The 16,465-nt window shown below is 41.7% G+C and overlaps 1 protein-coding gene across 3 annotated transcripts in view; it reads right to left on the reverse strand.

Moving 5' to 3' along the window:
- COL4A6 (collagen type IV alpha 6 chain) overlaps positions 1–16,465 on the reverse strand; it is a 285,573-nt gene that overhangs the window by 155,958 nt on the left and 113,150 nt on the right. For all 3 annotated transcript variants that reach the window (XM_027089501.1, XM_027089500.1, XM_027089499.1), the window contains exon 3: positions 4,596–4,679. In XM_027089501.1, the coding sequence (XP_026945302.1) occupies positions 4,596–4,679 (84 nt within the window). The remainder of the gene's footprint in view (positions 1–4,595; positions 4,680–16,465) is intronic.

Raw genomic sequence — 16,465 nt, forward strand, 5'->3', positions numbered from 1 at the left:
AAGAAACTGATAATGCTGATCCGAAGCTACAGAGAAAGGTCTGAACTAGAGATAGACACTGAATATCTATCATCGCATGAGTGGTAGCTGAGATCTCTGGAATATATGAAACCACCCTGGGAGAGGCCTACAGTGAGAAGAGAAGTAGGATGAGGATAGAACGCTGGGGAGTCCCAATCAGAATAGGAAAGAACCAGGAGAGAAGAGCACGATGAAATCCAAGGGAACCGAGAGTTGCAGGAAACAAGGGGGCGTCTCGTGCAGCAAAGTCAAAGAAGATAAGAATGAAAAATGTCCATTGTTTTTGGCAACAGGAAGGTTAGTGGTGACCAGCGTTAGCAGTGAGGCCAGCCTTCAGAGGGGCAAGACGCCTGATCCGCAGGCAGCTGGAGCAAGGCCCGGCCACCCAAGGAGGTCATGCGCATTATGAGCTTTCGCTTTGGAACTGGAGAGGCTAAGGACGCTGGCTGGCCAGGGCACCCAGAGAGAACAGAAAGATATTTTACCGGAATTGCCTAATTCAGGAGAAAATGGAACCACCTCTGGGTACTCTCAGTAGCCATGGCGCCAGTCAGCTGACACAGGGAATGCCAGCTGTTTGCAGGAGGAGAGTAAATCGAAGGGCTGGTGGTGAATGCATCTGGGCTCTGGAATTCATGGGAAACACACTTTGTGACAGAGAAGCAGCAGGATGCAGGCAGGAGATAAGGAATTAAGAACCCTGGGCTGTTTCTCGTGAAACTCAGGCTAGTCTCATAAACTCTCTAGCTAGGACATAGCTTCCACAGCCATAAAACAGGGGCCAACAGCCCTTACCTAGGTGGGGAATCCAAACATTCCCTGTGGTTTGGGATTCTCTGTGATAATGCACCCTTAGATGGCATGGCTAATCAGGAGCTCTCCAGGCTTTATGTAAACACCAGAACACTTAAAACATGGAAAACTCTGAAACGCTATTAAGGAATAGTAGACTCAGAAAAAAACAAACAGTCCCGCCTGCTCCCAACTCAGACAAACACCCGCCGGTAATGCAGAGACAGCTTTCAAATCCAGTAGGGAAAAGAGAGCAAGGGATGGAAATGTCAAGCTACAGCGATTTGATCAATCCAATGGCAGAAGAAAAAAAAATAACCAGGGAAGAGAACAACTCAAAAGAATGGTTTTTCCAGATAACAACACTTACCCGCAAGAAAGAAAGCTTGAAGTCAAACATTAAATCCAAATTTAAATGTCCAGGGGCGGGGGAGAAACACCTTTATTTAACATTACTAGGCATGTCATTTTTTAAAGTTGCCATTCTCCTAAAGTAGGCTAAATAAGGTTTAGCCGCTGACAGGCTAGTGACCTTGGGCAAATCACTTATCAGTTTATTTGTTGCATACAGATAATGATACAGACCCTGGGAAAAGATGCTTTGGAAAGCACAGAGCAGTGCAGCAACGCTAGGCAAGGGCTTTTTACCAGGCATGGCATGCCTTCGAGAAATCAGTTTGAGATGGCTTAAAGCCCAAAAGGGTTGGATCACAGTTGCGCAGGAGTGCTAGGTGTTGTGTAAATGTCTTAATCAGTTCAAGAGGCCTTTGGCAAAGGAAAAATACACACTGCCCAGCAAGCTACGTGCTTGATGTCTCCCCAAGGCAGGAGGCAGGCCCTGCAAAGGGCTGCAGCATATCTCAGGGGTGAACCAACGTTCCGTTCCCCTCCCAGCTCGCAGAGCTGGAGAGAACAGCTTGAAATCCAAAAGGGGCCCTCTTCTCAGCTAAGGAAAACAGTCTCAAATCTTTCTGACATCTGCACAAAAGGGGTACTGAGGGGCTGCCCTGCAGGGTCAACAGTGCTGGGTCCAGTTTAAACAATCCTGCTTGGCCCTGGGAACGCGAGAGGGTAGGGAAGATGAGTAAAAAGGACCTGGCTGCGTGGGCAGCTTCAAGCATCCGTGTGCACAGGATCGGCCCCATGTGCACCGGCCTCCTGATCTACTTGGGAAATAGGACATTCCTGCTCTTGACTCATGAAATACAGCTTGGTCTGGTTCACTAACCTTGACAAGCGTTCCCAGAAACTTCAGGCTTCACAAATAAAGTTTTAGGAGCATATCTGACTGTGTGGACACCGAGTCTTTTAAATATTGACGAAAAAAATCTGTGCGGTGATATTCTATTTTTCTCCATCCCACGACCCTTCAACCACTCATGTTTTCAAAGGAGAAGCCAGATTAGGGCTCCAGATGTTTGGAATCCAAATGAGAGCTCCTCACAGAGGAAATCTACCGCCTTCTATCTTCAAAGATCAAAATCTCAGCCAGGGGTGAAACAATGAGGTCATCGTAGGCATGTTTGCCTGGTGTAGCACTGACCTCTGTTCAGAATATACAAGAATTTCTAGTTTTAAAGGCTCCCCAGCCCCACAAACAGTTCAGAGTTGTTTCTCAGTTCCCTGGCTGCTGGGTCTCTCATGCTCCATCAGGAAATGCCCTTTTGTGTCAAACTTCAAATCTCATCTGCTTCCACTTGGGCCATTTTTACTTGCTGTATCTTTGCAGGGGTAAAGTAAATCAATAAGAATCACCCCTTAGGAAAGTGGGGAGAGGATATGTCCAGGAAATTCACGGAGGAAATACAAACCTGCAATGACTATGTGAAAAGATGCTTAAACTTACATGTAGTCTGGGAATTGAGATGATTTTCACCCATATTAACAAAAATATCAAGTGATGGCAAGGGTATAGAAACATGGGCACTCTTGTACAACAATGCTGATGTAAATAAATTTGAATAGATACTCTGTGGGGTAATTGGTCATTGGCTTTTAAAATTAAAAGTGCCCATTACCCTTACATCTGGTAATTCGTATCCTTAGCGTCAACACTAGAAATGAGTACAAGGACGACTGTTCAAGGATTTCTACTGTAGCACTTCCATTTTTCAAAATAGCAAAAATTTGGAAACAAACTATGTGTTCATCAAAAGGCAAATGGCTAGATTAAACTTTGGGGTGGAGGAAAAGATCTTAAGGACATATTATGTGACCAAACAAACCAACCCAAAACGGCATAGTATACTTATGACTATAGTTTGGGAAAAAAAACCCAGAAAATGAAACTATTGTCATACATATTCATACCTATCTTTGATCATGCACAGAAAAAGACCAGAAAGACAATAGTGGGACCGAGAGAACATCAAGGGAGACTTTTGCATTGTCTGTGTTGCTTGCTGTTGTTTAAGAACATATTCATATATTTGTTGTAGAATTATTTTTTTTCTAAAGTGTTGCCTAGATATAGATCAGAGGAAGAACGTGGGCCTCGCTGGCTGTAGTGAACACGACTTCCCTGGGAGACAGCAGTGGGTAAAGTAAATAGGCGAGAAATCAAAAGACCCAGGTAATAGCCTGAATCTGTCATCAATCTGCTGTGTGACCTGGGAAGTCATTTTCCTTCTCAGAGACTGTTTCCTCTACCATCTGTGGATAAGACGAGAAGCTCACGAAGATACCTTCGCTTTCTAATATTTTATGATTCCCTAAGTCTCTGCCTTTCATGTATAATATGTCTGGTCCCTTTTGATGAAGAGATGGCTTTTTATACTTTTCCTTCAAATTCTGGCATAGTTTGACATTTCACTGTACTGCAAATGGAAAATAATGAAAGAGGAGGTAGAGTGGTCACTCTGTTCCCTGTTCGGCTATGTTTTTAAGGGTTTGGTTGACCTATTTATGCTACCTTCCTTTGACAATGTAAGCTCTTAGGCTGGTTTGAATGTGATGAGAGTGTAAATACAATGCTGCAAGTCGGAAGATCTCAATTCTACAGGGTGGCCATAAATTTTGAAAACGCAGATAGGATTTTATTTTTTTTATGGATTGATCCCCCCCCTTGAATACTTTTGCTGAGTTATACTAAAGATGCAGGTTTCTTCAGTGCAAATCAAAAATACAAATCATCTGGGGCAACACATCACATATGCATATACGAGGATTGATAGAAATGCTGTATCAAGGCACTGTGTTCATTGCAATTTGCACAACAATTTGAACTGGTCATGGCTATTAAAGGACAATACATTGAATAAATCACTTAATGTTTTGAAACGTGTCCTATGCCTTGATATAATATCTATAAATCATTCTTTATGTATAGTCACCTATATTTCTGGACTTTATGGCTACCCTTGATTTTGGATGAAGCATATCCCTAGTCTGTAGATAACGATTGGACCGCTTGTCCCCCAGAGTGGTAGGGAAGAGCCTATCTGTAAATGAGCTATGAAAATTGATGTGCATCTACAAACATATCATAATCTGGTTCTGCACAACTTAATTGCCTTTTGGAAATACCCCAGATGAAACTTTGAGGAAACTTCGCTATTGAGTCAATGAAAGAAACCTCTTCCCGGTCCGTCAGAGACTTTGACTAATCTAGTTCTGCCTATCATTAGTCAGCAAAGCTCCTTCCAGCTGGTCTTCATCACTTTGCTTGTTCCATGAGGTCATAAGAGAAAATTCTAAGCAGTTTAATTCTAAAGAAAACACACACACTTCAGATATCGGCTCCTGTGACTATCTGTCTTTCAACAATGAAGGAAGCAACTTACTCGGGCTCCTTTCTCAGGAGAGCATTTACAGCCCCCAATGCAGTCTTGGCCTCCACATGGCTTTCCATAGGGCTTCTTCTCTCCCTATTAAAAACAAGAAAAAAAGAAAAAAGTGAACCATGTGAAGCAAGAAGCAATGCTGCCCAGGAAGCATACCCCTTAGCCACACTCCTCCTAACGAAATAAATCAGAGCAGCTTGGCGGTGTCATGAGTCCCATGAAATAAAAAGCCATCTTAAGCTAGCACCCTTTTAGGTCAGGTCTATACCTCACTATATAGCCAGCTTGGTAGCTGGTTGGGGAACTGTGACATCTCCCCACATAGGTAGAAATTCCAGCCACAAAATACAACAGCATTTCTTTACATGGGGCTGGAAATAGACTCTAGCTGTATCCCTAAGCCCCGCTGGACTTATATATTTGCACTCATTGAGAAAGCAGCAACTGTAGCAGAGAACCTGAGAGAAATTCAAGTGCCAGAAATGTAATGATAGATGAAAATAGCCACCCTGTACTCTGCCCTCAGAACTGTTCTCCTCAGGGTCCCACTTTCAGCACAGCATTCAAACCCCTGTGCCCAGTTAGTCAGATCCAAGTTTCTCAGGTGATACTGTACACTATTCCCTGAACTCTCCAATCCAACTTCCTTTTCCCTTCTCTGCTTTTTTTTTGGGGGGGGGGGACCGCGCTGCGTGGCCTGCAGGATCCTAGTTCCCCAGCCAGGGAACGAACCAGGACCCCGGCAATGAAAGCGCCGAATCTTAATCCCTGGACTGCCAGGGAACTCCCACCTTCTTTGTTTTATGATGATGATTATAACAAGCTGAACTTCTCCAAAGTCCCCCGCATGACCTGACATGTGCTGACCCTCTCCAACCTGTTCTCCTCACTCTCTCCCTGGCTCACTCTGCTTCAATCACACTGGTATTCATGCTATTCTTTAAACACTTAAGCCTGTTCCTGCCTCAGGGCCTTTGCCCCAGCTGTTACTTCTGCCTGGAATGCTCTTCCCCTACATGTTTTTGATCACTGGCCTCTTTTTATCACCCTAGTCTCAGTTCAATTGTCTATTCTCAGAGAGGCCTTTCCTGACCACTCAACCTAAAGTAGCCCCCAGTTACTTCCAATCATAGCACTATGTTACCTTTTCAACATTAAACATTCTGTCTCCCCCCCCCCCCGTTAGAACGTAAGCTCCATGTAAGTAGGGACCTTATCTGTGCTGTCCAACACTGCATCCCCAATGTCTAAAACAGTGGATGGCATGTGAAAAATGCTTGATGACCTCACGGAGCTGGGATTTGAACACAGGTCTAACTCCCAAGCCTTGACCTTAACCCTTATGCCTTAGTGTTTTCTAAGTCTTCTGTCTCAATGCAGACTCAAAAATGAGGAAACTGCCATTCTGACCCTACCCACCTTGGGAAAAAAGCAACACATAAATTCTAACTACTATCTGTAATAAGAACTTTATCTCTGGGATGGATTTAGTATCATCCAACTTTTTTGTTTAATGTTGGCTGTTTTGTTCAAAAGAGAAAGGCATATTTATGAGCCAGCCTCACACTTAATCATTCTTGCCTCTTTGTACTGTGAACCTTTTCCTAATTCCCAGGGAGCACTGTGAATTTCTCAGATGGTCTCTTATCTCTTTAGACATTCCCACAACCCTTTATCACCACAACACCTCGGTAATAAGGTAGTGATGGCAGAGCTATGACAAAATATTGCTATTTTAGATTCCAAACACCTTCTTGATATGAAAGATATTTTATCTCTCTTATATGCCTTTGACATGGTAAGTGCTTTTGTACAGTTTCCAGTTTGCCCTCCACTTTATGGTATACAGGACAGGCAAGTTTTCATAAGGGTGAGATCAAGAGGTGTTGTGGAAGGTGAAAGCTGGGGGTTGGAATGGAATAGAGAACAGGGAGGCAGAGCAGCATTGAATTTAATCCTCACCAGTGCTGTGCCCCCTTTGTCTAATGTTGAGTGCTATATTTCTCAGGATAATGGATAATTTCTATTTGCTTTTCCATATAGTTCTGTATTCTCCAAGCAGTCTTCAATGAACACGTATAATTAGTAAGGAGAAAAAACACCAGTCTGTTTCCGGATGATAAATTCATCACCTTCAAGGGAGAGGACTCAACAGGCATTGCCAAACTGGTATCTGTTTGGAGCTATGGCCTAATTCGAAACAATGCCCTTTAGGTGTCCCATAAAATTTGTCCATCATGGACCAAAAGTTTTCAGATCTCTAGCGTGGAGCAAGGAGGCTGGAGGCAGGGAGCTGGATAAGACAGGGGGAAAAAATCCCAATAACAGGAGCTGAACAAAAATATAAGGAGCACAAGCTGAGGTTTCTTGGGAACTTGGCATAACAAGGAGGCAAAGACACCCAGCTAACAGACAGGAAGCCATCACTGTCTTCTGTCACTGAGGAAAGTAACCAGAGAAGCCCCACTGGCCACAAGGCAATTTCCTGTAATGCTGGTCCTGGCAGTTCCCCCAGGAGTCTTCAATTACACTGGACGGGGGAGGGGGCCGGGGGGAGGGCAGGGATAAAAGGAGTGGCTTCCAGGGAACATGGCAAGACCAAGAACAGAGGAAGTCTCTGACCTATCCTGGCTTGTCTGGGGACACGCTAACCGTTGCTAAACCAGGCCACATCACTGGTGTCATTCCCACGCTGGAATGCTTTCTCCCTTCCATGTGTATGTATGCAATGCATATCCAGTGGTTAGGACTCTGTGCTTCCACTGCAGGGGGCCTGGTTTCGATCCGGGGAACTAAGATCCCGCAAGCCCCGTAGTGTGGCCAAAAAAAAAAAAAAGCACTTATTACGCCATAATTGTATTGCAAAGAAAAAACAAAAGTAGTTCATAATGAAACAGTATGTATTTTAATATGTAAATGCTCATACATGGCTCTATTAGATGTAGGGACTTCGCTGGTGGCGCAGCGGTTAAGAATCCACCCGCCAATGCAGGGGACGCGGGTTGGAGCCCTGGTCCGGGAAGATCCCATATGCCGTGGAGCATGCATGCATGGCGCGTGCATGTGCCACGACTACTGAGCCTGGGCTCTAGAGTCCATGAGCCACAACTACTGAGCCCGCATGCAACAACTACTGAAGCCTGCGCACCTAGAGCCCGTGCTCTGCAACGAGAGAAGCCACCGCAAAGAGAAGCCTGACTACCACAACGAAGAGTAGCCCCTGCTCACAACGACTAGAGAATGCCCGCGTGCAGCAACGAAGACCCAACACAGCCAAAAATAAATAAAATAAATAAGTTAATTAATCAAAAAAAAGAAGATGTAATGAAGTCATCAGAGGCTAGCAGCTTGATGCAGAATCACCAGGAATGCTACAGTCTGCTGAAGCAGAATGATTCTGGAATGTGGTATTGCTGACTCAAGTACCACAGATGGAGCTGCTATGAGTGCAGCGATTCTCTGAAATGGTGAATAACTCATGGTAAAGCTCTATTTTAACACTGTCAGATTTCTTCAAAACACCTTTCACACCAAATCTCATGTGATTCTCTACCACAAATCTGACATAGGTGTTTTAGAGGTACAGGTATATGCAGCGACATACACACATACACAGTATTACAATGCTTTCTTTATATCTTCACCTATCCCCCTAGACAGTAAGTTCCTCTGAGGTGATGTTGGTTTGTTCACTATAAAACAAATCAGTTTCAACCCTCTAAGCCTCAATTTCCTCAACTATAAAATAGGGATAATAATATTTTAGCTCATTGGGTTTTGGGAGGTTAAAGGTAATGCCCCTAGCAAAGTGCTTGCCACATACAGTATGCTCAATATATGTCAGCTGGAATTATCTAGTACTGTGCCTGCCTACTAGGTGATCCCTGGATGACTGATTTGCATTTTAAAGATGAGGAAATGAAGGCTCAGCTGTTAGTGACTTCCTCACCATAGGAAGTTAAGTATCAGAGTTGGGATAAGAAACCAGCTATCCTCACTCTCTGCCTTTTTTTTTTCCCCCACTAAACCCACTGCCACCAATTCCAGGAATCAGCTTGAAATTGGGAAGTCAGGAAAAGAAAGATGGGTGTTGGGAGGTGTCTTTTTATTTATTTATTTATTTATTTATTTATTTATTTATTTATTTATTTTTGCGGTACACGGGCCTCTCACTGCTGTGGCCTCTCCCGCTGAGGAGCACAGGCTCCGGACACGCAGGCTCAGCGGCCACGGCTCACGGGCCCAGCCGCTCCGCGGCATGTGGGATCTTCCCGGACCGGGGCACGAACCCGCATCCCCTGCATCGGCAGGCGGACTCTCAACCACTGCGCCACCAGGGAAGCCCTGGGAGGTGTCTTTTTATTCTTTTGCTTTTTTTATCAAGATGGGTTTACTGACTTTACTGTAACTTACATTGTTTGTACACTTACCATAACTTGCATTGTTTGTACACTTTCTAAACAACCATCCTATAGATATAATTCTCACAACTACTTTTGAAACAAGGAACATTTATATATAAATTTTCCAGATTAAAAAAAAATTTAAACCTGAGTCTCAGAGTTGGTATTACTTGGCAGTAGTGAAGACTCAAAGACAGGGCCTTTCTTTTCAGTGCACAGGTAAACTTCTAAAATGAAAAATAATACAAGACGCTGAGGTGCCCTTTTAAAATCTTCATTCCCTGCTGGTTGCCTCAGGGTCCAAAAACCGAGAGAGGCCTCTTTGGCTGTATCAGAACTAGTCCTGGGGCCACATTCATAATAATGGGTACCACTCGTGGAGCAAGTGCTATGTGCCTGGCTAAGTACTTCACTTTTGCTGTATCACAGAACTGTCCCAACTGCACTGTGTGGTAGGCACTATTACCGCCATCATTTCACAGATGAGAAAACTGAAGCTTGAAGGGGTTTACTAGTTTGCCTACTCAAGGTCATATAGCTAGGGAGTGGCACAAATTCAGACCCAAGTTTGACTCAAAATCTTAGTGCCCTTCCATTAAGCCTGGCCCCCTGTAGCATCATCCTAGGTTTCTGTACTTTGTGATAATAATATAGAGAGTCTGGCTTTACTTTGAGCAATTCCAAAGCAAAACCTATTCATTGAAATTTAATCACACACACACACACACACACACACACACACACGCTAAACCAACCTTAGTCTTCTCCCATGTTTAATGTGCATTTGCCTTTTAAGAACAGTTCCCTATGAGTTTATGAATGAAAGGCTCTGGGAAGAGAAGGAATGGATCTGTACGAGCTGGCTCCCTACAAGGTGAGACTTGTCACCCACACTTTATTTTAAGGATGAAGCTGATACCAGACATTGATGAGTAGTTCAGGAAGGCATTTCCCTCCGTCTGTCCAACTGTGTTCACACACGTACACAAACGCAACAGATGGGCTCAGGGGGTGGTGAGAGGAACAAGCATTTTGGATTTCACTTGGAAAAGCCCTAGCCAGCCAGAATGAACCAGGGCCTGAGGGGATGTACTGTCCAGCTAGACCTTAAAGTGAATTCACCAAGCAAATGTTTAAGACACACAAACAGAAAAACTAAATCTTGTCCATCATGTTCGTAGAACAGCATTTCTGAAGGATATATGAGAAAAATATGTGAGAAAGAGACTGGGAGAAAGTGAGGAATCTTTGAGCTTTAAAGCTGGAAGGGGCCTGAGGACCAGAGGTCACACAGTTCACATGTAGTTAGGGTAGCCAGTTTTAACAAATAAAAATCCAGGATGCTGAGTTAAATTTGAATTTCAGAAAAACAATAAGTATATCCCAATTAGCATAGTCTTATAAATATGTCCCAAATTAGCATAAATATGTTCCATGCAATATTTGGGACATACTTACACTAAAAATCTATTTGTTGTTTACCTGTAATTCAAATTTAACTGGGCATCTTATATTTTGTCCAGAAATCCTACAAGTAGCATCATGACACACTTGTGTGACAAGTTCAGATGTGAGGAGTGTCAAAAGTAATTGTTAGTAATAACATTTTAAAGTACAAACTCTGCAACTTACTTTTAAACATATTAAGAGAGCATTTCCTTCTGTAATTGAGTCACTCTAACTTATTTGCCTTCTAATATGATTTCTAAAGCAGGAAGGAAAGGTACAGTTATCACTAACACTGGAAGGATTAGATTCATTCATTTACTCAACACATGTGTATTGTGTGCCTGCTGTGTATGAGGCACTGTGCTAGGTGCTAGGGGTAGGATGATAAAAAAAGCTGAATATGACTTTTTCATGAAAGTTCATAGCAGTTTTATTCGTAATAATCCCAAAGTGAGAAGAGCCCAGACTTCCATCAATAGGTGAGTAGATAAACAAACTGTGGTATATTTGTACAATGGAATACTATTCATGAATTTAAAAAGTGAACAAAGTATTGATACATGTAACTGCATGGATGAATATCACAGATACTATGTTAAGTGAAAGAAGCCATGCACGTAAGTGCATATTCAGTATGAATCCACTTATACGAAGCTCTAGAATAGGCAAAGCGAATATATGATGACAGAAATCAGTGGCTACCTCTGCAGGGTTGTGAGAGTGAGGTTGACTGGGGGCATGAGTACTTCCTGGGATAATGGATGTGTTCTATATTTTGTTTGGAGAGATGTTTATGAGTGTACACATTTGTCAAAACTCATGAAACTACACATGTATAATCAGCACATTTTATTGTCTGTAAAATATAATTTGATTGGGCTTCCCTGGTGGCGCAGTGGTTGAGAGTCCGCCTGCCGATGCAAGGGACACGGGTTCGTGCCCCGGTCCGGGAAGAGCCCACATGCCACGGAGCGGCTGGGCCCGTGAGCCATGGCCGCTGAGCCTGCACGTCCGGAGCCTGTGCTCCGCAACGGGAGAGGCCACAACAGTGAGAGGCCCGCGTACCACAAAAAAAAAAATATATATATATATATATATATATATATATATATATATATAAATTGATTAAAAAGTAAGCATAGTACTTGCCATCATGGAGCTGATATTCTCATATGGGATACAGGTAAATACTTACACAAATATTTGAAGAATAATCATTGTGCAAAGTGTGACGGAGAAAAACAGGATACTCTGAAAGTTTACAATGTTCAAGTCATTAAGATATAAGCACTACTTCTTCATTCAACAAAGATTTACTGAGTGCCTACTCTGTGCCAGGCACTGGATTATGCCCTGGGAGTACCCTGTTAGACAAAATAGACTTGCTCCTTTGCTCTATGTTCTTGTAGAGGAGACAGATGTTGGAAGAGTAAATAATAATCTTTTAATTATAATTGTGCTATACGATACAAAGGAGACCAATGGAAGGATATGAGAACGTACAACAGGGACACTTGGCCTCCTTGATGGGATCAGAGAAGTTTTATTTAAGAAAGTGCAGTTAGGGGGACTTCCCTGGTGGTCCAGTGGTTAAGACTCCATGCTCTCAATGCAGGGGGTATGGGTTCAATCCCTGGTCGGGGAAGATTCTCCACGCTGAACGGCGTGGCCAAAAAAACCCCAAAAAGTGCAGTTAAACTGACGTCTGAAGAACAGGAAGCATCAGCTAGGTCAAGGGATGGGAGTGAGGCAGAGAATCTTCCAGACAGAGGGAAAAATCAATGCACATGCCCTATGGTGAGAAAGAACGTGGCAGCTAGAAGAAGCTAAAGAAAGCCAGAGTGACTTTAACAGGAAAGTAAAGGGGAGAGTGACAGAAGATTTTGCTGTCTAGGCAGGCAAAGACTTGCTCATGCAGAGTCTTGTGGGTCATGTTAAGGAGGTTTGGTTTAATTGTCAGAGCAACAGGAAGTCACTGAATTATTTTAAGCAGAGACTAACATGGTCAGATTGATATTTTAGAAAAATTTTTCTAGTGGCAGTATCGCTAGTGGACAGGAGCGGGTAATAGTGAGGTGGGAGACCAATTAAGAGACTGTTGGAGAGGGATTTCCCTGGTGGCACAGTGGTTGAGAATCCGCCTGCCAATGCAGGGGACACGGGTTTGAGACCCTTCCCACGGGTCTGGGAAGATCCCACATACCGCGGAGCAACTAAGTCCGTGCGCCACAACGACTGAGCCTGTGCTCTAGAGCCCGCGAGCCACAACTACTGAGCTCGTGTGCCACAACTACTGAAGCCCGCGTGCCTAGAGCCTGAGCTCTGCCACAAGAGAAGCCACTGATATATATACATATATACATATATACATATATATATATATATATATATATATATATATATATATATATATATAAAGAGAGACTATTGGAGAGAAGATGGTGGCCTGAACAAGGGTTATGGCAGTTGGATGAGGAGAAGTGAATGAACCTGAGACATATTTAAATAGAGGGGACACGACCAGAAAGGGACAAGTCTAGAACAAGGCTTTCTCACACCAAGTCTACTTCACTGATTTGAGGACAAACTTCAATGCATACCTGCTATGTATTATCACTGTGTTGGGCACAATGAAAGAAAGACAAATATTTAGGAAACTTTTATTACACTCAAGGAGCTTAAAGCCTAATGACAACTATGATCAAAAGAAGAAAGTGAGAAGTATTATTGGAAAAGGTAAAGAGATACTTTTCTAAAACTTAGATGTGATTATGTCCTGTCTTCTCTCAAAAACCTTTCATGACCCTCTCTTATCTGCAAACTTCTAAATCCAGGCATAACATTTAAGAGCCCCTTTAAATCAGGCTAAACCACCATTGTAGGCCAAACTATCACCTCCAATATTCTACTCATTGAGTTCTATTTATCAGCTATTCCATTTTCATGGAATGCTTTTCATATCTTATCCATTTCTCTGGAAATCCTAGTCACATCTTTTCTTTCTCTTTTTTGTAACAATTTTATTGAGATATAATTCATATACAATACATTCATTCACACATCCTTTCTTAAATCTTACCCTCCCTCTTTTCCAATAGCACTATTTATGTTTCATTATGGTATTCATTGCTCACTCTAACAGCTTCTCCTTTTGACTGTTTCAGAGAAATTGTGGTGAGAGTTTCTAATAAAAATATACAAGATTATTTTGAGTGGCCAGGTGGATCCTCAGGTTCCTCAGCTGTGTAAAGCATGTTGGGGCTTCATGTCCTACTTTCTGTGAGCCTATTCTTGCTACTAGACTTTAGGCATACAGTGTCATGGGCTTTAGTGGCCTGTCCCAGAGCCTTATGGCTTATTTATAATATGATGTTTTTAGGGAAATCATTCCAAGTTGAAAAAAAATCCCTTAGGGTTTCTAGTTGGTAGCCTAAGTTAGGATGGAAGAGTCAATAAGTTCTCTAAGAGTTGAACCTACAGGAATAGGAAGGACTGGGATTCCAGGACAGAGTATTCAACTTGCTGGAAATACCCTGACGGACTGTCTCATCTATCATTGAGTCCAAAGGATCAAGGACACTGCCATTTCTGTCTTTTGTACTTGGAAGAGAGAATTTAACCAATGCTCAGTTGAGACAGACAGTGAGTCCATGTGGAATTCACCAGCAGTAGCAACTATCAGAAGGATATAGAATGGGAAACAAATGCAGGTTGTTTCTATAATTTTTTAGCTAGATATTTAGCTCATGATATAGACAGTCTCTAAGGCATACTGATATAGATGAGAGTATAGATGTTCTGCTTGCTCAGAAATGAGCAAAGAGGACATGGGGAGGAGGATCTAAACCAGGGAAATAGAACGGTTCATAGCAAGTCCATCCCTCATGACTAGAAGGAAAATGAGAGGGAACCCCTCCCCAAATTACAAAACCCAGTACATAGAAGACTAGGATCTCTGTCTTCATTTGCCAAGAACTGCATGTTACTTTTACCTAATTTTATGTCTGTAATTTTAAGCTGTAAATCCTTTCAGAAGTTGTTTTTAATTTTGCTTGCACGGTAAGAAAGACAAACTAACTTGTCACATATGCCTGCATTTCTAAAATTAGGAGAAACAGCCCTAATCCCTTCTCATATGCAGAAAATAGAAACTAGTCGAGTAGTCTACTTGGTTGTGGGAACAGACTTTCAAAAAGAAACATGCCAAAAAATAAAAATAAAAATAAAAGCATGATATGTCGTAAGCAAAGTTAAACTCCAATTCAAACTTTTTGGCCTTAGCCAAAGCCCACAAGCAAAGGAGTGGGCCAGTATTTCTGTCTCTGATTCTGTTTCATGGCTTTGAAACTCATCTGCTTTTTGTTTCCAGGCAAAGTGACATGCAAAACTCATTTCAGAAAGCCCATCTATAGCAAGGCCTCAACTACACCTCTGGTAAGTCCTTTGCAATATACAACCTACCAAAGCTCACTGAGAAGAAATAGATAATCTGAATAGTCCTATATTGATGTTAAACATTGAATTTGTAGTTAAACCCTCCCCACAAAGGAAATTCCTAGGCCAGATAGCCTCCCTTGTGATTTCTACCAAAGCTTTAAGGAATAAATACCATTCCTATGCAAACTCTGCCAGAAAATTGAAGATGAGGGACTACCTCCTAACTCATCCTATGAATCAAGTATTACCATTACAGACTAATATCTTTTGGGAATATAGACACAAAAATTCTTAACAAAAATTTAGGAAATTGAATCCAATAGTATGTAAAAATAATGGTACATTATGACCAAGTACAGTTTATCCTAGGAATGGTAGGGTGGTTTAACATTCAAAAGTCAATCAATATAATTCATCATATTAGTAGACCAAAAGGGAAAAATATTATTATCTCAATAGATGCAGAAATATAATTTGACAAAACTCAACATCTATTCCTGATAAAAACCCAAAGCAAACTAGAAATGGAAGGGAATTTCTTCAGTCTGCTAAAGAGCATCTATGAACAAGCCTATAGGTAACATTATACCTAATGGTGAAAGCCTGAATGCTTTCTCCACTAAGATTGGGAGCAATGCAAATATGTCCACATTTACACTTCTGTTCAATATTGTGCTGGAGGTTCTAGCCAGTTTGATAAAGCATGGGTGAAAAAGGCACCCAGATTTGAAAGGAAGAAGTAAAACTGTCTTTATTCACAGATGACAATGTAAAAATACTACGATATCTACGAAAGAAGCAACTAGAACTAAGTGAGTTTAGTAATGTTTAATGACACAAGTTCAATATACAAACATCAAACAACTGAAAATTGAAATTAAAATATAATTATAATAGCATCTAATATATGAGACATTTAGGAATAAACCTGACAAAATATTGGCTAAACCTGTACACTGAAAAGTTAATTGAAGAGAAAATTAAAGAAGACCTAAGTAAATGGAAAGCCATTGTTAAGAAATCGATTTCTACCCAATTGGTCATCATAGATTCAATGTCATTTTAAAATGCATACAGAACTACAGAGGACCTAGAATATCCAAAACAACTTTGAAACAGAAAAACAAAACTTTAAGACTTCCAGGACTTGACTTTTGAAAGCATTATTATGAAGCTACAGCAATCAATACAGTGTGTTATTGGGACCAATGAAACAAAATAGAGAGTCCAGAAATAGACCCACACATATATGGCCGATTAATTTTCAACAAAATGGCAAAGGCAATTCAGTAAATAAAGGATAGATTTTAACAAATGGTACTGCAACAACTGGATATCCTATGCAAAAGAAAAGAAAGGAAGAAAGGAAGAAAGAAAGAGAAAGAAAGAGAGAGAGAGAAAGGAAGGAAGGAAGGAAGGAAGGAAGGAAGGAAGGAAGGAAGGAAGGAAGGAAGGAAGGAAGGAGAAAGGAAAGGACCTTGATCCATACCTCACACCATATACAAACATTAACTTAAAATGGATTGCAGATCTAAATTTAAGCCCAAACTTTAAAATTTTCAGTAGAAACATAGGAGAAAA

The sequence above is a fragment of the Aethalodelphis obliquidens genome, unplaced genomic scaffold, assembly GCF_003676395.1.
Source record: "Aethalodelphis obliquidens isolate GAN/ISIS:26980383/991018 unplaced genomic scaffold, ASM367639v1 scaffold66, whole genome shotgun sequence".
In the NCBI taxonomy this organism is placed as follows: Eukaryota; Metazoa; Chordata; class Mammalia; order Artiodactyla; family Delphinidae; genus Aethalodelphis; species Aethalodelphis obliquidens.